Genomic DNA, 27217 nt, shown 5'->3' on the forward strand with positions numbered 1-27217 from the left:
CCTGAGAACTTGATCAGGATGAAGGTCTCCTTGAGTAAGAAAGTGTTTCTACTCAGTAAAACCAACACTAAAGAAGGGGAGAGAGGGTATAGTGAACAGGGAATTATTGAATTCTATCTCACCCATCTGGCTAGACACAAAACTGGAAGTACAAGTTTTTTCTCTTCAGCACTACTCTTACTCAGAACATGGTGAGGACATCCTGAAAAAGTCTTATTATTATTTGGGGTCTAAAACACATACTAAACAGAAGAGAATGATCTTAGGCTAAGTATGCATGTTTTTCCTTAGGTAAATTTGTTGTATGACCCCTTAAAATTGTACATAAAACCAAAAAAAAAAAAAAAACACGTAGAAGGAATCACTTGCTGTCACATCTATAATAACAAACATATAATTTTCAAATGACAGCCCATTGAAAAAGTTTATACTGTTGAAATTGCTTTTACTACTTTTAAGCTACTGGTCTCAATTCACAGAATTAATCTCATGTTTAGTTATACATCCACTGGAAGGATATTTTTACTATTTAGACCATCAGCCTAAAGAAAATGAGGGGATCCAAAATGAGCACTTCCATGGCCAAGACTATGCTGATTTCAGGAGAAAAGGTTATTTCTCTAAAGACATGCGGAGATAGACACAGATGCTTTGTGTCATGGGGAAGTCATCATCTAAGATCAGAGCAGTGATGTCTCTAGCCAGAGTTTTATTTCTCACTGTAACCCAGCAGCAGATGATGCAGAAATTACAAAACAGGCCACATATGAAATCTTCATTCTGGCTGGCTAAATGACACAGCACAAAATAAAATACAGTTTTTCTTCTCTCTCTGAGATCCCTGATTTCTCTGGATATCAGTTTATTGCCTTTCCCTTGTACCATACATTTCAGGCCTCTGCCATTCCTCAGGAATTTTTATCTTGTTTATGGAACCTATGTGCTGTCCTGAACTTTTATGGGCACCTGGCCTCACTTTTTTTGTGTACTTCTTTGAAAATGTCTAGCTCTGTGTACCTGCAGTTTTATTTCTCTGGGCATTTTTAAGGAACAGAGGTTTCTGTGTAGGTCACTGAATGGGTGATCTTGTCCAGAATAAAAAGCTCTATGATGTGTTTAAATGATGATCCACAGATTTCCATTGTTAACCAAACTATTGAGACCACAGCTCTTCAGCTGAGCATTAAGATAAGGTGGATTGTCTCATTTGCTTGACATAAACATAAGACTCTATTAAATACCCACCTAATTTTTTTTCTGATGTTCTTGCATGAATGTTCTTGCATGACCTATTACATTCTCTTTATTTTCTATAGTATGAAATTGTGGTGGCAGTGACCATGATTCTTAATTGTGCAAATTTAGCCAAGATTTAAAGAGAATTGATGTTGTCCCTCCTTGCACTTAATGGGACTTTTTCTAATTAATTTTCATAAAGCAAATAGATGGTAGTGAAATAAAGGAACCCTTGTAAACAGCATCATTGTCCCTGAAATTCCAGAAGTCTGTCACTTTCAGTTTTAAGGGCAAGTTGTTTATGACCCTAGGGCTGCCAAAATATTAATAATCACTTTGTAATTTTTAACTTTTTATTGCCCACTTTAAGCATTGGCATAAAAGTGGAATAATAATTTCAGTGTTTTTTCATTTCTGTGGATTCCTGTGAAAAAGTTTGTTATACATACATATACTTCAATCATGGTAATTTTGATCTTGCAGATAGGTTTAGAATTATTTACATGTCTTTTCTCTCTATATGTATGATTTATGAAAGGAGTACCTAGACTTTTGGAGAATTTAATGGGTGTTGAATGTATGCACATAAATACAGAGATGTGTCAGCCTTCATTTAAAGTGTAAACATTGATTAAAAAGTTAAATGCTACCTGAATTGCTAATTTTAATGCTGTCATTTTGAGTTTAATGCCACTTCAAGATCAAATGGGTATAATGGCCATTTAGGCAAGATAAGGTTAAGGTTTGCTACAAGCATTGCAGTTCAAAATTTTAAGACAGAAACATGCTACTTTTGTAAGTAAAGGGGGAGCAGAAGGGTAAAATTAGAATACTATGTAAGTAAGAAATGTATGTAAGAAAAAATAGCAGAGCTTATCACTTTGTGAAAATAAAATTATTTTAGCACACATTTAATATTTAATTCTAGTCAACAATGGGCATAAATTCCAAATGGCAGTGGATGTGATCATTTTCTGGAACAAATGGCTAAGAGCAATTTACAGTCTGCACAGTCTTTGGCAACATCACAGAGAGTTAATGCAAGTGGAGTGTCAGGAAAGGAAACACGACGTGGAGCAGAAACTGGACAGACTCCAAGGTGCTCATTAACCATGTGACTAATCATAAAATGAATGCATAATGTAAACGAGATGTGAGAGCATCTTCCTGTTTTGGTGAGATATCACTGCATGAGATTGTGTCAAATGAGCAGTTGAGGGCATTAAGGCTGTGTCAATGTCAAACTCTAATTGAAATGGGCGTGGGATGGAAAGCACTCTAGCATTAAGCACATGAATTTCCATGAGGTTCCCTAAAGAAGTGGGGTGCATTCACCAATGCATCAAATAAAATGCATTTACTCATCTTTAATAAGATGTTGGAAGTGCAGGATGAATTTCAGACAAAAAAAAAAAGTAAAATATAGCTGGAAATGTTCTAGGTTTATATAATGTATATAAAATAAAAAATATCTGTGATATAAAGATTGTATCTGTTTTGAAGGTACAATAATGAAAAAGCATAAAGCAAGGAAAATAAAAAACTCATTAAAAATTAAAGAAGACAAAGGTGGGGCACATCTGCTAGATCTGGAGAGAGGCATCTTGCCACAAAATGTGTTCTATTCCCATTTATATTTAAGGTACAAAAAGTTTCTAGAACATTTTGGCTCTTATATAAAACAAGAATTCATGTGTAGACTATCCCTAAATTAATTCTCATTATCTTCTTTTATACAGAAAATAAATATTTAGATTGGACTGAGCAGGTCACAACTGGATTTGAGCCTCAAAATTGTTTATTTTCTTTTTTTTTTTCCTTTTTTTTTTCTTTCATTAATCAGTCTCCATATATTTATTGGCCTTATCCGAGATGGCATAAAAAAACCACATAAAATGATCAATTTATCTCCAAGCACTGCCTCCCAAGAGTATCCACACTGATTATATAGATGTATCAATATTGCCTCTATTTTCCATATTCATCATTGTTCAAAAAAAGAAATGAAGAATGCACAATAATACTGGTGCATGCCTTTTAACCATATTCTTAAACTTGTGGTTTTATTTTTCATTGTTTTGCTTTCTGTTGGCATTATTTGCATTATTAAGAGATTAATAATCACTTTTGGTGTAAAGTATTTTGACTATAGGTATATCAAAAAGAGCAGAGATTATGGATACTCTGCTTGACTAAGACTAGCGTTTAGACACCCAAATTATAAATTATGCGCATGAATCATGTATCTTGCTTCCAATTATGTGAGATTCAGGGAGATTTAGGAGTGGGGATTCAGTTCTTTGCTCACTTACATTATCACAGTTTGTGGAAGCCATTTGAGATCCTTTGGAGTATGTTCAGAGAAGGGAACAGAGATGTGGAAGGGTCCAGAGCACAAGTCTGATGAGAAGAGACCAAGGGAGATATGGGGGCTCAGCCTGGAGAAACGGAGGCTCAGGGGGGACCTGGTGGCTCTGCACAACTCCCTGACAGGAGGGGACAGCTAGGGAGAGAGTTGGGCTCTGCTCCTAGTGAACAGGGACAAGACAAAAGGGAATGGCCTCAACTTACTCCAGGGAATGTTTACATTGGATTTTTTTTCCCCCTGAAAGGACATTAAGCAGTGGCATAAGCTGTCAGGGCCGTGGTGGAGTCACCAGTCCCCACCCCTTGAGGGATTTAAAATCCCTGTAGGTGTGGCATCTGGGGGCATGGGTTAGTGGTGGACATGCCAGTGCTGGGTTAACAGTTGGACTCAGTGATCTCAGGGCTCTTTTCCAACCTAAAGTGTTTTATGAAGGATTCTGGGCCCTGCAGTCATGCTTTAGTTCACAATCCCGACCGAGAAGGTTGTAGATCTTGCAGAGGTCATGTGTGGATATCTGTCCCCCTGTGTGTGTGACACAGGATCTACGGATCACCAGAGCCCTTCCAGTCCGGTGAATGAAAACCAGAAAATATTCCCAAGAGCATATCAAACATCAAGACTCAAGTATGGGCAACTAGATTGCAGCCACTGTCCAGAGTAAGGAAATTTTAGCTACCTACTTTGCATACAGAAAAATAGTTTGTAGGTTTCTAAAGCTAGATGCCTGAAGATGAATTGTGGTGTGTTCTCTGACAGTTGTCAGAGCAAGAACCTTCACAAATCACTGTGACACCTTTCAGAGTGTCTGGATAGAGGAAAATGGAGAGTGAGACTTGCACCACCATCCTTGCTAAAGTGGCAAAAGAAAGGAGAACACTGTCATGGCAGTGTAGGTTCTTCCATAGTTAGAGAAAAATAAGCCATGCATAGAAAATTAGGGAGTAGCATCAAGAAATTAAGAATGGAAAAAGTGCCCAAACTGCACTGTTAGTTTAGATTTCAAGGAGGCAATAGCATGCCTTCTGCTTAGTGTTACTGTTTCATCCTAGTATGAAAGGAAATACAAATTATTTGTAAGTACAGAGAGGGGAGACTGGAAAATCACAGCATATTTTTCTCTCTGATGGAGATAATTTGACTTGAAAACTGAAAATAATCCTATTTCTCTTTGAGACATTTTATTTAAAAGGCAGTATTTTCTCTCTAAAGTACTCATTAATGATGAAATAATTTCTCAACATTTCAGTATGAGGTATGTTTGTCTTAGATGAAGTCTTAGATCATATGAATTTTGATTCTTTCTGTTGAGAACTTCAGTATTTTTCTTGTTATAGTAATAGTCTGGTCCTATTCTAAACATTCTGTGTTACTCAGCTAAATGATCTCCTGCTCTAATGTTAAGCTTTCTTTCTTTGAACTTTGCTTTCATAATGTTATGAAATCTGTTCAGTCCTAAATTGTTTTCAGACTTTACATGTGTTATGGTTATGCGCTGGCACAATGCCAGCGCCCCATGAAAATATAACTTATCAATCAAATGCTGTGAAATGTGATCGGGAATAGAGCAAAGCAGGCCAAACTTAATAACAAAGGAAAAGCTTTATTACACTACTACTACTACTACTACTATAAAAGGAAAAGAAAGGAAAGAAAAAAAACCACACAAAATTCAAAATGAAAACTTTCTAAAACATTATTCTTCCCACCACCCAACTCCACCAAACTACAGCGAGACTCATTTGGATACTTAATCAAGTTTTCACCCTTCAATATAATCAATACTGAGTCCATCGGGGAAGAGAGGAGCCCCCCTTGCACCACAGACCCCCAGGAAACACAGCTGCCACCTCTTGTGTTTCCATGTCACATGTGGCACTGCCCAGACACACCGGCCAGTTTGACACTCTCCTCTCCATGTCACAGTGCTCTCACCACCGTGCATGGACAGAGACTGCTTATAGGGCCCCTTTAAGGATGCTTTGCTAAAGACCACCAGGAACAACAGTCTAGTGTCGCATTTCGGGACTAGAGTCACCCCCATTTTCCCCTGGGGCCGAGGATCCAAGGACAGAGATCGCCTTCTCTTCTTCTCTGAAGATGGAGGGCATCCTCACACCCTCCTCAGCTCTCTCTGTCCATTACAAAACTGGTAGTTGCTGAAGAAGGTCTCTTGGCTCACCAGTGCATCCCCCTAAAATGCAGTCCCTCTTGAAAGAAGGAGTGGTTCAGTCTATGGTAAATAAGCAGAGTCTAGCCAAAAGCCACTCCATCATCTCCCCCCAACCTTCTTCTCTGAACATCTGAGGTCCCAGGCTGTCACTTTTTCCTTCAAATTGAGGAGGAGTAATATTTCATAAAGCCTTCATTTCACAGGAAAGGGTTAAAATTCCCGGATTCCCCGGACAGCTGAAATCTCAGCCCAGGTCTCCGTCTCCAGTCTCCCATGCTGGGCATCTTCCCCCCCACCTTCTCCTTCTCCTCTGCCGGCAAACTTCCAGGTGTCTGCTGGCTCTCTATCTCTTTTCCCTCTAGCTTAGGGGAGGGGGAACAAAGACATCCCAGATGTTCTCCACCCTTCCGTCCGAAAGAGCTGACCCAGCTTGGCTCCGATCCTTCACCCCCTGGCCTACCTCTGCAGGCCGCATGGCTCCCCTCCCCCACCCAGCCCGGGCTGGGCAGGGGAGGTCCGTACCTTGTGATGACCGGAACCAAAGAAGGACGAGTCCTCCTGGGAATTCCGCTTTTAACCCCTCTGTGTTCTCAGAGGTGTGTCCACCTTCAATTGGTCACCCCAAGTGTCAGTATCCAAACCTGACCCCTGACTGGATTGACCTCTTCCTTCAAAAAAAAAATTCTCTTCTCCTGTCAAACCATGACACTATGAGAAATTATCAAACAAGAAGCTGCATTTTTTTCTCTCTATACTCAGGGGAAATCATCCCTAAACTCCTGGTCATTATTTTATTGTCCGACATTCAGGTTTGCTTACACAAACTACTCTTGGAATTGTTTTTAGGTCTGTTTAGATCAGGTGACAGTTCTTATTCAATTAACATTTTTAAGCACCAGGGAAAATCTGCTTAATCTAATAATTTTCTTTTAGTAAAATCTCTGACACAAACAATCTCAGAGAAGCAAATGCAGTCAGTGTCTTTTTAGAGAGTAGGTACCCCAGAGGGTTGATTCTCCAGTCATCATCTCCCCTCACAGGTCACCAAACACCTCCTCAAAGTTTGGATATTGGTCAGAACACCTTGAAGAGAATGTTGGCTTGCACTTCAGCCTTGGCAATGAAGTGGTGTTTGTCTATCTCACATGCCCTTAGAAATCTGAACATAGCAGTTCTACTGGCAGATTCACTTCAGGCACAGCACTGCCAGACAGCAGCCACAGCTATGAGCCCCTGCCTCATCATGCTGTGAAGTCTCAGAGGAGGAAATAGGGTAGAGAACAAGTGTAGAACTATCTAGCTAGAGCTATTAATATTATAATATATTAATATACAAAGATATTAGTATCTCCATGTAGCTATTAATACCTGGAGCTATTTTTTACCCTAAAGCATGGGCAAGGATTGATGCATGAGCTATCACCTGCTAGGAGCAGACACTGGAGACTCTGAAACAGACTGTAGTTTTGTGAGATGAAATAAGCCAAATCTTAAAACTCATTTGTGAAGAAAAAGAGAAAATCCCACCCTTCATCTCTACCTTTTTCCCAGCCTCACTGGCTCTCTGGGATTCATTGAACAGTTTTTCAAGCTGATTCAGTAGTATTCCAAATGAAAATTAACCCACCCCAACATGGAATAGCTGCCTGACAGGTTACCACATTTAAAAAATTGGTGGGAAAACAGTTATCAAAGCTCAAAAAATCAAAAGGGATCATGTAGAAAGAAATATGTGGAAAAGATGGTATAACTAGGAATGAAAGAGATGAGAAATTGTTTTATTTCTGGGACGGGCAAGGTGTGAAAACCCAGTCAAGCGTTTCATGCATTCACTCTCAGACACCAGTCCATGAGCCAAAATTCCTTCACAAGTGCATCCCTGTTGTCAAAAATAGCAGTGGTAATTACTTGTGCCATGGTGTGGGATTCCTCGGGCTATTATTTATCTTCAAATGAGGAATATTGGTTAAATGGTGTTGTGACCTTTCATGGGTCTATATGTTCTCATTTGGAGCATTCATCTAATCTGAATTACCTTAATTGATAATCTGTCTGGTAACACAACTTCCCTCTCTCCATTTCTTTAGAGATTAAGAAAACAAATAAATTATTCTGTTTGTTATGAGTAAAATCTGGTAGGTGGTGAGTGGTGGTCAGTAGAGTCAAATCCAGTTGGCGGACAGCTACGAGGGGTGCTATGAGTATATAATTCTATTTCTCCAACATCTCTGCTCAGCAAAAATTTACTATGGCTGGAAGAGGACAGAAAAGTGTTTATCCTGTGTGCTGTCATGAGAGATCTATGCTTGCCTCATGTTCACATGCAAAAAAGCACCAATACTTCTTAGTTGCTAATGGTTCATATTTATTACTTTCCATACTCCATTAACTTTCTTTGTGTTGGAAGTAAAATATATTCCTTCTTTGGCCATCTTCTCTTCACTGAAAAGGGTCAGTGGAGGATCAAAGTATGGTATATTTCCCTTCTATTTCTTCTGGAAACCTGTGATTAATTGTGTGTCTGCTAAAGCAGAAAGAATATATAAATAAACAAAAACTTTATAGAAGTATGACTTTGTGGTTGTTCTAAAGCACGGATAAGTCAGATTAAAACTGAGGAAGGAAGAAAAAAGCCTTTTCTTATAAACATGACAATACAAAAGCATTTCTGTGGGATATTTTAATAGTAATAGCAATAGTAAGAATAATTGTAAAAATGAAACTTTTTATTAAAATTATTTTATAGTATCTTCTATGTTCAGAGTGTACAAAGAGTCAGCCAAGCATAGAAACCATTATGAAATTTTTTTTGTCTGTTCTACACAAAACAGTCAATTGTTTTCTTTATAGCAGGTTTGTACAGGGCAGATGACCTCCAATTCAGCAGTGGGTGGTTTTGGTTTGACTCCACCAAAAAGTTTTGCTTCCCTTGTTTTGATCCACCAAGTGTCTGAATAATAAATCTAGAAGGAGCTGGAAAAGAGCTCAAGTGGTTCTGCTGACAAAAGAGGATATTCTCAGAACTGAGCTCCTCAGTCCTCCTCTCAGACCTACAATTATACGCAAATTTTAACCCAAAAAGGAAAACTGGGGCAATATCTCATTCTTAGATTCTTCTCTGTTCTCCTGCAGTAGAGTTTCACAGGCACACTTTCACTGCATTGACCCCCACACATGATCTGTCGAATTCAGCTCTGAACCTTTAGATCCTAACTGATTTTAGCTGCAAGCAAGATCTGCATCTGGATGGTGACATCAAAAACAGGAGAGTTTATATGTTTGCCAAGAACTGCTATCCACAGTGAAGCCACACACATATTTTAATTTCTAATTAGCAGTGTAAATATGCAAAGTATGATTATGCCACCCTAACCTCTGCATTTCATGTTAGTTAGATGAAAAATTCTTTGAAATGTGAAATAAAATAAAGAAAGCCTAGGTTCTTGGGGCTAAAGTGGGGTGGAGAGTCATGCTATATGGCGGCTGAGGATGTCCAGTGTCCTGGGAATTATATGTCTGAAGCTGGAGTGAAAACCAAACTCACTCTGTGGCCGTAGCCCGGTGTTCTGCCATGGGTGTGACAACCCTCATTTAGTGATTGCAGTTGCCATTAGGGTCATGAACTTAGAAAGACCTGAAGCAAGACTTGCAGCCCATGAACAGGCCAAACTTGCTTACCTGTATCCTGTATATTGTGATTAGCAAAATTATTCCATAAATTATTTTTGGAATTGAAAGAGACACCCATGCCATGATTTTCTAGAGGCAGATGATTTATCACGCTCAGTTCAAAATTCTTCATCGCAGGACAAATATTTCCATTAACCTTTCTTTCATGGGAGGCAGCAGCTATCTACACCGTACTGAATCTAAGGCACCATCCGTGCTAATAACCATGCAGGTGTAGCCAACTTGCTAATTACTTCTCCCAAAAAGACAAGAAGTGAATTCATAGCCCTCAGATTCTTCCATTCAGTAGCACAAGCCGGGAGTTGAAAGAGTGATGAAATTGCTGCCTGCTAGTCTTGTTCCCCAAGATAAGGGTACCTGGAGTCCTGTTAATTATCATGTTTTGATTAAACAGGAGTACTTTGTTGACTTTGTTCATGTACGGCTTTGAATGAAATGAAATTTTTCTGGAAGCAGAGAAAGTAATGATATGCTTTTATTAAATATTAGTAGCATTATCTACATTGAAAGTGGTCCCTAACAGCAAGTGCAGTGGTTTGCCTGAGTTATTTTTAAACCTAAGTTGCAAAATTGCTGACTTTCGCAGAGAAATTGTAATTTCTTTGTGAGAGCTAGCTCTGAGAAAATTAGCTTTATTCACTTGGGTGGGGGACACTTAACAATTAAAATTTAGCCTGTTTGGAGGACTGCACTGCAAGTTCTGATGAAGACCTGAGCGAGAATTCTGGGCAAGAAACTTTGTCCTATACAATGATTAACACAAAATTAGTCACCTATGTGCATATTTGCAGATTAAAATAAGTGGTGGCTTTGTTGATTACGGCATTTACATCATAACTGAAAGCTGCTTCAGCAGACCAAACTATTCAGATCAACGGTCTCAGTCTTTCAGTAAAATCCATGCTGGATCCCAGTAGAAAATTATCATTTAAAGGAGATGACTCAACCCAGAAGAATTTGATATTTCACAGTACGTTGCTATGTAAGAATGGAATGAGGTCCTCCATCCATGTGTTTGGGGAAATGAAGGAAGAGGGGTTGTAAAATAAATTTGATCTTGATCAGAACTTGCAACCACTCTGTGGCCTTGTGAAAAAGCATTTTGCTTTAATTAATAAAAATTTTATTTTGGAGGGGGAAATGCTTATCTGCAACTAGAAAATAAAATGTTGCAAACAGTAAAAAATTAATACATAGTATAGTATTATAAAAATACTCACAATTTCTGTAGAAGGATATATTTGCATTGGTGTTTCCTGTGCTTAATTTTCAATCTGTTAATGGGCCTGATGTTTTTCTCAAGAGTGGATAAATTCACATACACTCTTATGCTCACATATTCTGCTGTAAATTATAAACTTTGGGCCCTGATGACAGAGATCTGACTGGGCGCAAGACCAGAAAAGGTAGCAAGATATTTGCCTTGCTGGCTACCAAGGTTTATATTTTTACCTCCTTTGTCTGGAAATAGGTGTCTTACCTTGAATTTTATATTGTACATTGTGCTTTGTGTCTTTCTTGATTACTCCATATAGAATAAATTCTCTCCCATGCAAAACTGTTCAGCACAATCATTCTTAGTTTTAGTTGTTCTTGAAAGCTGGGCAGTTAATTGCCTCCATTTTCAACTGCTTTGTTAAACTTTGTGATCATGAAAACCCAAAAGGAGAGGAGAAACTAAATTTAACTGGCTCAAAGTTCAATTCCCTCAGATTTCTGATCACACCAAACACTTTAGAGCACAGATAATGCTGTTGGTTTCTTTTAATTTCTTTTTTTTTTTTTTTTTTTTTTTTACTTACCATAGACTGAGATTAAGCTGCTTTTGCTTCCAGTGCTTTTCAGCAAAGGATGAAAGGGCACCACAGTAATGAAAAAGAAGCAGACATTCAAGAAGATGTTCTCATTCAGATCTATAGGTAAAACTGAAAAAGAAAATAAATAGAAGATGGAATGTGCAATGGATAACCCATTTCCCAATTTAAAAGGTACTGAGTAGATTTCAGGCCACCAAGAAAACTGGCATCTACTTAACCAAAACTGAAAATCAACCAGGCTGCTTCAGCAGCTCAGTGTTATCAGTCCTGCCCTGCAGAGCACAGATCTCAAACATTAGGCAGCCCAAAAAGAGTGAGAAAGTTAATTTTAGAGCAGCTGTTTTAAGACAGATACATAATGGCATCAGGAGAGGAGCACTGTGGTGAGGTGAGAACTGAACAGAAATGCCCATTAGGCAGAGGAAGCTTTTAGGTGAATTATTGGAAGCAGATGTAGCCAAAGCCTGAGGTAAAGGAGTCAGACAAGGGTATGATGAAGGTGGATGCTAAAAACTACTAATAATGAATAGTGAGGCTGCATGAGACTTATTGGGCCTAAATTGAAGTTTTTATTCTGCTACAACAGCTCTGGATGTTCATCAGGTTGTCAGAGGTGTTCAAGGGAAGTGATCATTCCTGGAAGTATTCTAGGGCAGGCTGGGCAGAGCTTTGAGCAACTTTAATCTAGTGGAAGGTGTCCCTTCCCATGGCAGGGGAGTTGCAATGAGATTCTTTTAGGTCTCTCCCAATTCTAACAATTCTGTGATTCTATGGTTCTATGCACTATGCCCCTCTAAGCATTTAGACACCACTTTTCATTGATTAGGATTAAATGAAGAGGTTTGTTTGAGGATCTGGACATAATCTAGTTGTGCTTCTGCTTTCAATTGAAAATATTAGCAGTTCTTATATTAGGAGGACAAAATCAACTACAAGATGTTCTGCTTTTAGGTTTTCAAACATAGATAATAGAAAAATTACCTTTTTCTTTTGTTTTTAATTGTATTTATTTTTCTCTTCATTACTGGAAATTATGATTTATCTTATGAACTGCATAATCACAGAATAATTTTCATTGGAAGAACTTCAAATGTCATGCATTCCAGCTGCACTTCCATGAGTAGGGACACCTTCCACTGGACCAGGTTTCTCCAAACCCTGTCCAACCTGTCCTTGAACATTCCCAGGGATAGGGCAGCCACAACTCCTCGAGGGAACCTGTGCCATTGAGAACTCAGGGATAATGTTTATCTGCCATTGAAGAAACAGAAACCTCTAAAGCAGAACACAGCAACTAGTTAAGATCATGTTATGACATTCAACAAAGGCTAAGCATAGGAAACATTGTGTTTTCCTATGCTTAGGAAACTAGAGAGAGATGGAATCTACAGCACTTAACATGAATAATACTTTATTTTTTCTGAGATTATTTTAATTTTCTCAGAGCCTACACTATAGCATTTTTATAGGCTAGCTGAAAAGTAATATCTATGTTAAATGCTGCCTTACTTACCTCCATCTCTTTAATAGAAACAACTGATATGTTCAGAATATGTGGTTAGTGAAGGAACTGTTTCTAGCTGTGGATTTAGAAAGGAAGAGGTATTTTTTCTCTCTTCTGCAAACCATCATCAAGATTCTTCTGTCTGGAATAATATTGTCTGTTACCGTCACTTTCGTAGGCTGGTAACAGGCAACATGTGTTGTTAACATGAAACTGAGTGAAACCTGAAGGATCTGACAAAGACATGACAAAGCTACACAAATGACAAACGACAAATACAGCTCAATGCTGAGAAACAAATCATCCCTGGGAAGAAAAATTTGAAGTATTCCTAATTGCAGATAGAATCACAGAATGAGCTGAGTTGGGAGGGACCTACAAGAATCAAGTTGGCTCCAGTCCCAGTCCTGACCCTGAACAGGACATAAGGATCACACCACATATAATGATGTAACAGACCTGGAACTGGAATATTTAAATGGCCTAGTTAATAGCCTAGTACTAATATCCCTAATTTCATTATATTAAAGGATACTGCTATCTATTTGAATATTTACAAAATACAAGACAATCAAATCTGTCAATTCTTCTCTAAACCACCCATTACTTATCACATGTGCAGGGCTTATAGGAAGGCAACCTCTGTAACTTGGTGTTCTTGCCTGCAAAATGCTGATAGCAATGCTCACCCAAATTGTAAAACACTCATAGTCCAGGAAAATAATTATAAGCTAAGGGAGGTTTTAATAGCAATGCATTTTGATGGGTAATTCCTATGACATGCATATTCTTATCTCAAAGAGGAGGAATTTATGTGTAGTATTTGGTACAGTGGTTTATGTCTCTGTTCATCCAGTCTTTTCATTTAAAAATTCCTTGCTGTAAATAGAAACAACACCCATACAGGCAAAGACTCATGACTATCCTACATTCAGGATTATTCCTAAATTAAAATGCATTTGTAGCAGATAATCTAAGCACACCAAGACCTGTGTCTCCTGCCATTGCTTTGGCACACAGGGAGAACAAGAGGCAGAATTCCAGGTGCAGTTGACTGAGCTTGGATTCTTTCTGCTGGTTTGACACCTCCTCAATAAAATAAAATATCTTTTGGCTCACCTATATATGTGAATCTGATAATTTTTGACTGCAAATGATATTGTACAAACAGAGAAGAAGAAAAACTTTATTTAGAAGGCATAGAAACAGAATTAATAAAGGGAATAAAGAAGTATCTGATCTAAATTTCAGGGATAGGAACATGTCTGTAATACAGACAAAAAGCGCAATACTGTATATCATTCAAATCTATTTGTCATGAAGCAGTTACCTGCTCACAACTAAAATAGTGCATTGATATATTTTTTATGAATTCAGCTTCTCTAAGATAACTGGTCATAACACAACGTTGCATCAATTACTTTATTTCTGTCTCCAGAATTATGTGCTATAAAAAAAGAAATCTGAAAAATTGTCATGAATTAATTTCAAACACACACACACCAAAAAACCCCACAAAGCCAGATAACACAAACAATTTTTTCTTTAATTTTCTAACACTGACAAGGGCAATTAAAAATGAAAAAAAAAAGAGAATAAAAAAAACCCCAAAAACTTAGATATTTAGCAAAGGGGGAAAAAATTTAAAATTAAAAAGAAATAGGTACCATTCAGCACAGTTGGATCTCTAATATTTTGTCCCACCCTTCAATACATTAAGCAGTCAATATTCATTGAAACCATATGATATCATCCTCCGAGAATAATTTTTTATCTATTTTAATTTTTAGTTTTAATCCTTGTAGGAAATAACATTCTAAAAAAATCAACATTGTATGTAGGAAGAAAAATTTATCTCTCACGGTATAGTTCATATATCTACACATTGTTCAGATTATAAGGATGTGGGAGTTTTGTTTTGTTTTCTTTTTGGTGCCCTAAAAAATATTCATTCTTGCAGTCAGTGTTTGAAACACAATTAGCAAGTATCACTAAATTCCATCCACAGATTTTTTCATGCAATAACCTACTCTCCTGCAGAATTTTACTCAAACCAAAAGCTGAGACTTTATGATTAACTTCACAGAAAAAAGACTAATCCTGATCTTAATCAGAACAATGTAGTTATCGAGTGATTTATTGCCTGTTCTCTGATTATCATTCATTCCTATTTTTTATGTTCTTTTAATGCTTTACTGAAATACCAGCTGGATTTTGGTCTTTTATTAAAAACCACTCCTTAGAGCTGTAGGATGTAAAGCAAAAATGCACATGGTTTAACAGCCCCAAAATTAGTTTTATAGGCAGCATTATATTAATATTATAAATTAATTAGGTGAGAGAAGGTTTAGTACACTTTTATAATGTGAGCAGTGTAAAAACAGGAGACACTATTTGTAATGCACATAATTTTTAAAGGGAGGATAGTGGAGTGTGAGTTTATTAGTGTTTGTGATTAATATTTTCCCAGTTTGTTTTATATACATTTAGATGCAGTTTCAGAGGAACATCTTCAGTTCTGTTCTTCTCTGTCCACTTCTTCCTTCTTCTCTGTTCCTGCTCTTTACAGTAAGGTCTTAGAACTCCCCTTACCATGACCATAAACTGTACCATACTGCTTGGAATAAAAAGACCAGCCACACATTAGTCCCTTCTGAAATCCTATGGGAAATATGTGAAAATACCAGGTTTTTTGCTTAACCTCATAGCTACTATGAACCAAAAAAATATGGGTCCAAGAGATACAGATTTATCCAACTCTTGGCCTCTAGGAAGTAGTTTCTTTCCAGGTTAATGCCTCTGCATCATAATTTTTAAAAAAATAAAGATGTATAGAATTACACCTCTATTTACATTCCTTTCTGAGATGAAACCTCTGTTTAAAATTATTAATTGTAGAGCAGAACTAAGTGACACAGCTCTTTCTCTTGGTCTTTATGACATGATATGGGAAACATGGGCTTCCGGCTGCCTTGGAAGGAATGAAATGCCCAGGAGATTAGTGAAGCCACAGGAAAATGGAAAGGCAGTGTCTCTCGTAAGAGTGACTTTCTTTGAGCATTAAGAAGGTGATTAAGGAGGTGAAGCTCATAAGTGGGTGCTATGATTTGCTCTCTAGTATGAGGGTATGTTGGCTCAAGGCAGTGATTTCTTTGGCAAGTGTGCACTTCCTCTTAAATGTGTTCCTGAAGAAAATTAGGGGTTAAAACTCCTACCTATTTTCCATCTATATGCAGGTTGAAAATACCCCTGCTTAGCACACACTGTTGAGGGCATTTTTAGGCTTCTTTTTATTATCTGTACTATCCTGCTTTTTGCACCTAGCAGAGAAAATATTACAAAGGAAACTCATATCTCCTTCCTTTTTCATCTCTACACTTCTTGGGGCAAAGTAAAATCTTAAATGTGAAAAACATTTGCATAGAAAACTATTTAGATTCATGTACTTGGTCAAAGCATATCAAAACATGCTTTTTTACTACCACCAGAAGACATCAGCATACATCAAGAATGAAATTGAGACAGTGATTCTAACATTCCTTTGTGAAAAGTTTCAAGGTCAGTAGTTAGGGAAAGCAAAATAAATGAAAATGACAAAATGTCATTCATTCAGTATTATTTCTGCAAAGTAAAAATATTATAAAGATAGTCTGGCTCCAGCTTTTAACAGCTGAAACTTTACTGATGACAGCGCCATTATATTGGGGTACACCTGGAGTAGCTCAGCAGGGTAGATATCTGAAAGCTATGGCTTATATTCAGAGGCCAGTGGATCTTTTAGTTATAAATAACTCTGAACTTGTAAATCATTTCTTTGAAAAAAATAAAGAAAAAAAACAGATTTAAAAAAAAAATTAAAAAAGGATTTATCTAGTATCATTATCATTATTATCCAAATAAAATTTAAGTAGGATTTTTTTTTCAACATTAAATGTTTTAAAAATTCTGTATAAAGATTTATATTGGTCTAAGTGAAAAGGGAAGTAGGATCACTGGCTTTAGAGAATCCAGCTGCAGAGCCAAGAATGCAAGCAAAATTTATGGAGGTCATACGCTAATTATGTATGCAGTAATGTATTGGAAATGGACATCCACCTGCATGGAAGTACATTAATAATACTTGATAGTATTAATAGAATTCATGTGAAGGAAATACCATGTTTGATTTTACATAGTTTGCTATTTTGTTTTTAATTTTTGGTTAACGGAAAAGAAGAAAAAAAAAGGAAAAAAATCTACTGCAGGTAGATTTCATTGTCATTAAATAATAAATTACTTAAGCTGCAAGTAGTCCAATTCCTGCTATATGGTCTTTCTTTGTCACACAGTTTGTTATTCAGCAATCCTTACAAAATGATCTAGCCAAAACATATGGTGGTTGGAGTGCTCTGGTTTTCTCAGCAAGGTAATAAATCATACAATTAATTAAGCCTCTGGGCCATCTTGATATCAATGAGGTTAAGTATTTATTTAAAGTCATGTACCTACTTGCTGAAATGAGGCCTTGAACTGAAGGGGAAAATACTGTGTGTGATTGTCATAAAAGACAGCAATCCTTTGGCTGGACAGGAGGGCTCTGAGTTGTCTATACAGGCTTGTATCCAAATGCTTTAGATTTTCTCTTCTGCTGGTAGAAAGCAGATTTTCCCAAACTTTTATAAAGTGCAACATGTATATTATGGCACAAACTGGAATGTCCCAAGAATTCCAACTACATGCCATATAATCCCATATTATGATCTCAATATTATTTCAGCGATTAAGAACCTGTTGCTGAGGGTCTCTGCTAGGGCTGACTCTCAGGACAGGTCCAGCCTGCTCACCATGGTTAATGACATTTCTCAGGTTCAACAAATGCACTTGTCTTCATGCCTCAGTGGACTTCCAGTGCAGTCACAAAAACCACTCAGGCTGCTCAGCATGATTGTTCAATTAAAGAGCACAGATAATTTCCAGACTATTTCAAGTATAAACATGGGATGGAATCTACACTCCTTTTAGTCTTATGAAGAAAATATAAATGTTGAGAGGGGAATGAAATAGAAATGTTAGGAAAACAGCTTATGCAAATAGTAGTTAACCTTTTCTTTTTTTTTTTCTTCTTCTAAATTTAGTTGACAAAATCATGAGCTAAGTGAAGGGTCCACAAAGGAGAGTTTCTCCTCCTCTGCCAGGATATGTGATGAGTTTAAGGATGCAGATAACAGAATTTATTTTTAAAAAATTTATTCTAGGCCTTTCTGAAGATATACAGAAGTTTAAATAATTGTCCTGACATACCTGAGCCACGACCCTGTTCAGCCACAGGCAGCCTTTCCCAATAATTTAGACAATCTTTAAAATGAAACTATTTGCTAGAAAATCTCTTTGAATGTGTCATTGTGGTAAGTAAAAAAACACTCTGTCGAACAGCACCAGAACAACACTTCTGAATCTTTATGACCTATGTAACACTTGGGATCTGTATTTAAACAAAGGGATGTTTCCCTTTTAAAGAAAGGAAAATATAATTTTTGTATTTTGAGGTAGTGTGATGGAAGAGACTTTCTTTTACTGATAGTTTGTAGTGGCAAAAGGATTTCAAAAAGGAACTTTTGAAATAAAACAATGTTAGGTCAGATTGGAGAGCTTTTGAAAAGCCTACTCCAAACTAGCAAAGCTATTTCATTTTCCATTCTCTGAGCTACTTACATGCTTAAGCAAACTGCATTGTGTTTTTCAGAGGATGCCTATAAAACTCAAGTCCGAATTGATGATGAACCAGCCTATTTGGACATTCTAGACACTGCTGGACAGGTGAGTAATTTTCCAATGGGAGTCATTCAATCAGAGATAAACTCAAAGACTTTAACCTCAGAGGTATGGATCAAAGTGCTTAAAACAAGGTTCCCTATTCAAGCATAAAGGAAGCAATAGCAGAATAACATAGAGTAATTAACAAAGGGAAAGATTAAAAGAATGCTGCAGTATAGAACAGCAAAACTTCCATATTTTATCAAAGGAGACAGACAGGCTTAAATGAACAATAGAGAAAAAGAAATTTGTTTATTTTTCTCTTTTATGCAAGAACATCTAACACATTAATGAAATTAATAAATATTGTCTTGATTGTTTTATGTTTTTCTCATTCTTCCTTCTCTACATGTATTACAGGAATTTTCTGGTCTGCTTGTAGACTGAGTATTTTGTTACATTTCGTCTTCTCCCCACATTATATCTAAATATCAAATGCTCACCCATAAGGAAAAGACCTTAACACCAAAAGTAACACACAGTGTTACTTATGCAGGTTTCCCAGAGAAGTTGTGACTATCCAATGCCTGGAAGTGTCCAAGGCCAGGTTGGATGGGGTTTGGAGCAACCTGGGATAGTAGAAGGTGTCCCTGTCCATGTCAAGGTGGTTGGAATGAGACGAAATTTAACTTTCCTTCCAATCCAAACAATCCCGATTCTGCCAATTCTATGACAGTGTCACTTCTATGTCTGCCGTGCAAACATCAGCTAGGGAATTAAGCTTCATATACAGTAACAAAGAAGAAAGAGTTAAATACAATAATTTTCTCTACCTGACTCAGTTAATTTCCTTTCCACCTTGAGATATTTCTACTGTTTAATCAAAGTGCTACCACTTGCTGATGTTTTCCTCAGGTGTGTCTCAGGGTCTGTTTGAAGGCTTTCGTAGTTTCTTGAGTTTTTCCACAGTGTGTGTGCACCTCATGCAGGAACAAGACAACCAAAAAGGAATTTCAACATACTTAAATAAACAAGGAAATATTTGGGAAGCAAAAGCCTTGTAACCTTGTTCTCAGCTTTCCAGAGGTCTGAATGCACCCAAGGTAAACACTGCAAAGGTGAGAAATTAAGTCTTCTGCCAGAAATGTAAAGAAAGTTCATCTATTGTCAGTCATTTTCATATGTACAATTTTTTCATGATTTTTAAAATTTTTTACCATATGAAAAGGCTGGAACCAAACCTCATTCTTAATTTATGGGAGGAGCACATGATTGCCAAGGTTATGAATATTGTCAGAACAAACAGTTGCAAGGTAAGAAAAGAAATCAGAATAATTCAGTCAGTGAAAGGTGGTGAGTACAATAATACAAAAAAGCTGGATCTTATCTCTAAGTTTTATCTCTATTAGGAAGCAAAAATTCCACAATATTAGAGGTCCATGGTGTGTAGTGACCAAGTAATGAAATGTGGTGCAGATATTTCATAGAATCATAGAATTTTAAAAGTTTGAAAATATCTTTAAGATCATTGAGTCCAACCATTAACCCAGAACTTCCAAGCCCACCACTAAACCACATCTCCAAGTGCCACAGACTCGTGCTTTTTAAATCCTTCAGGGGATGGTGACTCCACCACTGCACAGACATCCTGGGCCAGAGCTTGATAATCCTTTCAGCAAAGAAATTTTTCCTCATGTCTAATCTAAACCTCTCCTGTCCTCTTATCCATTTCTCTTTGTAGCAAGCAGAGGTGTGTGCAGAACCACCACGCTCAGGAGATTTATCATCCCAGGCCATTTTACAGCCTGAGCATAGCTATTTTATTTCTGTTGAAATGTTGAAATGAATCAACCAAGTTGATTTGATATAAATTCCCCTGTTGTTCCTATGTAGATTGTCATCACTGAAACATGTTCCCAGCATAACTAGGAAGTTCTTTCCACTTTCTGTTCCCAAAATTTTTCAGGAGCTGTCCATTCTGTTTCCTGGATTTAGCTGCTTGTCTTTGTAGATGTCTTTAGATTTGTTGCCTCTCTATCTGTACTCCACAGCTCCAGAATAAATCAAGACCTAATCCAACTCCCATTGAAGTCAGCAGCTGAAATAGGCTTTTTCTTCACAGAGCACTTAATGGTGCTCTCACTGAAGCTCACACAAATTCTGCTCTGACTTTGGTGACACAGGGTAAAAATCCAAAGCACTCATTTGTGCTGCTGCTGATGTGTGCCTTGATGGTACCTAGTTGTTTATATTCCCCTTGGTTTTATGTCAAATCGGAGATGGTGTTACAGCTTCTAAATCAGGCAGTGGAAAACTCATTTGTCTGGGTGTCCTCATAGTCATAAATACTTCATCATCAACTTTGAATAATGACTTTAATCTCTTCAGAAGATCAAGGAGCCAGAATTGTGATTCGTCCTTATGTGGGAAATACAAGAAATCAATAGCAAAATGAACTAAATTTAATGTATTTTGTTGTTGTGCTGGAGGATATGTTTCAACAAATTTGTTTCTCCTTTCCCTTCTGTACCTATGGACTAATTAGGAATTTCAACAATGATCAAATTAATTACTAATAATTAACACAGTTTTAAATTGTCCAATCTAGACTTAAAAACCCCACATGTGATTTTATACCTGACACTGCATAAAAATTTTAAATACTTTAACTGGTAGATCCAGTTTGAAGCCTTTAAAACATAAATGCTGCTTCAAAAATACATTTATGTTCTCAACTTTCTGAAGTTAAAAATACAACCCAACATTAAAACTATGTGAAAACCAGGAACATTAATAAACTTGCTCATATACTTACTGATTTTTCTCTTGTGCATATCCTTAGACACTATAACATAGAACAATTTCTCATCTCAGAAAGTAAATTGATGTTGCATGGACTCTAGATGAAGACTTCATACACCTTTTGTGCTCTTCCAATACTGTTTCTCCCCTGAAGGCAGAACAAGAGGCATTTTCTTAAAAGGTATAAGGGCTGGTGCAAGCAGTTATGCGTCCCTGAACTCAGTACACCTTCTTTTCACCACTTTCTACACCTGCCAGCTGGGCAGCCTGAGTTTGCTTACCCCACTTAGCTTCACACAGAATCTGTTTGCTTCAGAGGATTTCAGGAGAAAATATTGATGTAGCTCCTGGTAGCTGGATTTTCATAAACAGACCTAACCTGACTATGCCTATTAAAAAATTTTGTAAATGTGGTGTGCTACAAGGAAATGAATAAAAAAAATGATGTTGGTGTTTTTTTTCAGTAGCACAACTGAATCTGGAAGAAGCTGCCTGTAATCCCTTTGGTCAGTTATCAATGATGCCTTTGGCTCTTTAACTAGAAGCATTATTCTCAACACAAAACTTTTCTTTTTACACCTACACTTCAATTAAAACCAAAAAAAAAAAAAAAGAAAAAGAAAAAAGAAATAAAGCCAAACACATTAAATGTGAGATTAAGATAGTATTTATAAAAATGAGGAAATTAATTTTTTTTAACTTTTAACTCCCAAGGCTAGCTACAATATGGCATGTGGAGTATGTACGGCAAACTGCATGGAAATCTGCAAATGCAAATTAGTATCCACAAAGATAGCTTGAACTTCCTTGTTCACCCATATGGGACAATTTTGAGTCACTTTCCCTTGAAATTCACCCATGTCAACTGAGTTTAGAAGTGCTGCTGGTGCAGGTAATTCTGGGATTTCCCTTTTCTTAACCAATGCACTGTAAAAATAATCTGCTTTTACATACATTTAATCTAAATTGACACAAACTCTTTGGTTTCCAGCAAAAGTGCAGGTGAAAACTAAAGGACATTCAGCCCTCAAGCACTTTATTCTGCATTCAGTTCCCCTCAAAATTATTCTCAGAGAGTGACAACCCCCAGGTGCTCCAACCGTGCACAAAAAGCCTCCACACAGAGTTATAGAAACCTTCTGTTCACTCATTTATGCTTTCTCACCTTCCCTTCTAGCTTAAAAATATGCTGCTACTTCTGGAGCCCAGAAGTATGCTCCTCATGGAGCACCACAGCAGTTATCTCTCCTGCTGTATTTATAGACTGTTGACTGATACAGGAGCTTTTATTCTTGCCACAGCTTTCCCCTGTATGACACATTACCCAATCTCTCTGTGTAGACCTCACACCAAACAGTAAAAGAGCAGCAGAGTTTCCTTCACTGAAAAATAATCTGATCTGATATGTAAAAGAGGCAAAAATTGTTTTCAGATACAAAGCAGGCAAGTATGTGGAAAAATGGGTTTCTGTACCTGTCAGTGAGACAATACATCCTGAGATTATTGCATCAATTTTTGTTTGCTAAAATGTGAGCTTTTTATGATGAACTTAGTGCACCATTATATTTCCCAGGTGTAAGTCAGAGACATGAAAAATAGGCCTTAAAATGTGATAAAATGCCATTTCAAGGAGATTTTCCTTTGTCTGGAGTTGTGTGCGCATGAATTCCTTCCCAGGCAGACAGTTTTCAACCTGACAACAGTATGCTCTGTACCAAAATCCATCTCTCAAATTGCTAGAAAATCACAGGACATGTTTATCCTGCCAACCTGCAGGACTATGATTCTTGCCCCCTGCTTCAAGCTTTGAAGAGGAACCGTATTAGTCCCAAGAGCCATTCAGATAAACACATTTACTCAGACTAAACGCTGTAGTCCGATGATTCACTCAGGCTGTTATCTCGGACCCCTCTGCTTATTATCTAAACATGTTGTTCTAATCCTGAATCAATGGAAGTGAAATCTCAAAGTACACTAGTGCAGCTTATCTCAAGGAAATGTAAAATGCCTTTTTGGAAGTAATTATGTCTTAATGGGCCTTTACAGCATGTTCTTATAAGGGGAAAATAATTTTATTGCACTTTCTGCTAGGTACTCTAGTGCATAAATGAAATCCACTTTATTTTTAAAGCATAAGGATATTGAAGTATGTAGTAACTATTAACACAGTGTATTAAGTGAGAAGAGCATTAGTTTTATTTCCATCATATGTTGTTCCACAGGCTGTTGAAAACATACTTAGAAAGTATAAAATCATAACACTGAAATTTTCCTGGAATCTTGAGACATGTTATTCTGTACTTTCTGGGAAGAGCTAAAATGTCTCCCTTGACCTAGTAATTTTATTTGCCAATGGACAGATTGTGGAGAAACACTTATTTGGCACAGTTACAGAGTGGAAAAAACAATTGCAATAAATCACAGATGAAACTGTGGTCCTGACACCAGTTTTCTTCAGATCATTGGCAAATATTTCTTGACTTCAGTAGGAAAAGATCTAGGCATATGCTGATAAAAATGATTATACAACCAAGGGAACAACAGGCAACTGGCAGCCAAGAGTCCCAACTTCCTTTTTCATCCCTTCCATGGGTGAATCATGATGCAATAAAAGGTAGATCAGTTTGTATTTCTAGGCCTGCATTTATCTTTCTGTCAAACAGGTGCAACAAAATGTTGCAGAGAACAAGCATTTAGGGTGAACACCAGTATTTATTGAGTCTGACAAAAGCAATTGCCTGCCCATTGCTACCATTCCTCTTCAGCAAAGTCAGTGGTAGTGGTTCCATTCTGCAGGTGGTGGAAAACTTTCCAGTGTTTTCTGTTCTCTTTCAACAATGTCTTTATTTTTTTTCACTTGAAATGCTTTCCTATTCACTTGTCTTCATCTTTCTCTAACTTGCAGCTTTCAAAACCAGATAAATACACAGTGATGCTGCTGAAAGTTTAAATATTTTTCTCTTTTTAATAAAATAAGAACATATAAGAGGAGAAAATATGCTATTACAATTTTTGAAAAAATTTGGAAAATAATTTTTTCTTCTTTCCAAGCCTTTATTTGTAGTATTTCCTTGTGGGTTTTTAGTTTTGTTGTTGGTGTTGGGGTGGTTTGGTTTTGTAGTTTTTTTTTGTTTGTGGTTTTTTTTTTAAATTTTATTTAATTTGTCTTTGAGATTATTTTGGTTGTTTGGTTGTTTTTGTTCTGCTGTATGGAAAATGACTATAAATACCTATAATCTGCTGTATGGAAAATACCTATATAAACATATTCTATATGAGTAAACTTCATCCATGTCCTCCACAAGAGTATAATAATGTAATTTTTCCTTTTCTTTTATCACTGGAAAATATTCTTCACTTTTTCTTTACGCCAGTGAATGGTACTGAAGTACTTTGAAGTTCCAGCAGACACTGCACATACTCTAAGTGTGTCCTGATTTCTTTATACATATGTGACTGTCCTAGATAGGATTTCCATTTTACAGAGGTTTTCTATCAAAAGATACATGTTGCCAAGCAGTCGCACACAAACCAGGGACACCAGTGGGCAGAAAACTGAATTCTACCTCTATCAGTTTTCAAAAAGCTCACATAATAATGATATTTCCAGGACTGAAAAAAATTGGCTTGAATGCTGAGAAAACAAGCACATATTACTGCACCACATGGTGCCCATTTTCCCTGAACAAATGACCAAGAAATGGTTCTTTTTGCAGAGCAGGGCTTGCAGGGCTTTATTGCTTCATAGGAGAAGTAGGTTGCCCCCAAAAAATGATATTTTCAAAATTAAGTGTCTTTTATGCAACTCTAAAGCTTTGAATGGAAGTGTCTCCAGACAAAGTGAACAAAAGCAAAAATTATACAGTGTTATGGAATCATCCAAACATTTAACTTGCTAAACCACATGAGAAGGACTGCTGGAAAAAGCTTTCAAAAAATGTAAGTTTTCTTTCCTGCTAGCAGGAAGGGGAATGGAAAAACCTAAAACCAAGTAATATCTTTCAAGCTGGACTTTTAATAGTTTTGCCCCAGAACCTGGAAGTGAAATTCCCTCCCATCAAGCGAACAAACACAAAAAAACTTCCAACAAACAAACAAACAAACAAACAAACAAACAAACCTTAGCAAATTTTGAGCTCCATTGCTTTTTACCTTTATAATCTGAGAAATGTTATTCCATAAATCCAGGTTTTTCAAAGAGGGATTGATGAGCAAAGTGGAGACTCAACAAAATAATTAGTAAAAATAAATATTTTCTCAGAGGTTTTTCTTTTTTCTTTCTTAGAAAGCTATATTTTTGGATATATGTTTTTCTCACTTCCATAGAAGTAAGCTTGCACAGCTTGCATAGATTTTTGTGCCTGTTTTTTAATTTGTCCCTGTTGGATGAAGAGAATAAATTTTTGTCATGAGTGTTCCATGTTATTATCAGAGCCGTGGTATGATGGGAGACAAACCATGCCAGGGAATGATCTTATCTTCTAATAAGACAAAAACTCAAAAGTTTAGCAGTAGCTACATTGAATATACCTGTGTCAGAAATCAATGTGGTACCTGACTAATACCTTGGACAAAGCTGAAGTAGTCAGACTCCTCTAACGTTTGGACATGCAGATGAGTTTTGGCCCTGTGTAGGAGAGTTTTGGTGTAACTTAGAAGTTATTCAGTGTCTTTCAGGATCATAAAATCATTGAATGCTTTAGATTGGAAGTGGCTGTAAAACCCCTGTCATGGGCAGGGACACTTTCCACTATCCCAGGTTGTTCCACACCCCATCCAACCTGGCCTTGGACACTTCCAGGGATAGGGCAGCCACAGCTTCTCTATACTACCTGTGCCAGGGCCTCACTCCCCTCACAGGGAAGAATTTCTTCCCAATATCCCATCTAACCCTGCCCTCCGTCAATTTAAATCCACTCCTCCTCCTCCTGTCACTCCATGCCCTGCTCCCACGGCCCTCTCCAGTGCTCTTGTAGCCTCCCCTGGAAAGTGCCCCAGGATCTCCCTGGATCCTTCATTTTCTCAGTTGGATCTGCTGATCCAACCAAAGTGCCTCATGATTTACTTATTTAGAGCTCTGCCTTTTTCCTCATGTTTTTTGGTTTTTGGTTTTTTTTTTTCCCTAATACAATAAAAATTATTCAGAAATGTTTGTGCACATGGAAATGAAAAAGCATGCTGGGAAGTCACAGGAACATCACAACTCAGTCCTTTCGTGTCACACGTTCACTTTGTAAGCAATTCAAAATCCATGCAGGATTGTGGCACAGGTATTTTGCATTTGCTTTGGTAGCGATTTATGTAGTCCCCATCGAACACACCCCTCAGATAAACATTGAGCTAAATTTCAGTTGCAGAAATGAGTGCACTATTGATTAAATGTTACAAAAGACGAAAATAGGCACTCTGCAGATTGCTCGCTTCTTCATTTCCCTCCTGTTCAGGTTCTCAGATTAAATTATATCTCTGCTGATGAGTAGGGCACAGGGGAGGGAAGAGAAAAGCCTGTATGGTGGAATTTTTAAGGTCATCATATTTGTTAGGGAAGTCATCATGAGAGAGCATATATGCAAGCCAGAATATAATTTGCAGTCATTTATCAGAGCAATGAGGTGTCTGACTCCACAGCCTCCTGGTTTACTTCTGCAAGGCTGCACACAGCCTCTCTGGGGATGGTGGCAAGAGAAGAAGCTGACAAGAGCATGTCTGAATCCCTGCAAAGCCCTTGCTTGCAGCTGCAGGCATTATCTCTTCACTACTGCGTTCTTGTCTTTTTGTTTCTTTTAATCTCTGCTGTTCACCAAAATGTAATTACCGAGGTATTAATTTTTCCCTTTAACCATTTATGATGCATTTGTGATAAAAGGTGAAAACTGGCTCTTTTTTGCATATCAATG

General features: G+C 37.3%; 1 protein-coding gene across 4 annotated transcripts in view; it reads left to right on the forward strand.

The window, feature by feature from the left end:
* Positions 1–27217, forward strand: part of RIT2 (Ras like without CAAX 2) — a 217809-nt gene that overhangs the window by 52102 nt on the left and 138490 nt on the right. For all 4 annotated transcript variants that reach the window (XM_072922767.1, XM_072922768.1, XM_072922769.1 and 1 more), the window contains exon 3: positions 18508–18581. In XM_072922767.1, the coding sequence (XP_072778868.1) occupies positions 18508–18581 (74 nt within the window). The remainder of the gene's footprint in view (positions 1–18507; positions 18582–27217) is intronic.

The sequence above is a fragment of the Taeniopygia guttata genome, chromosome Z (genome assembly GCF_048771995.1).
Source record: "Taeniopygia guttata chromosome Z, bTaeGut7.mat, whole genome shotgun sequence".
NCBI lineage: Eukaryota > Metazoa > Chordata > Aves > Passeriformes > Estrildidae > Taeniopygia > Taeniopygia guttata.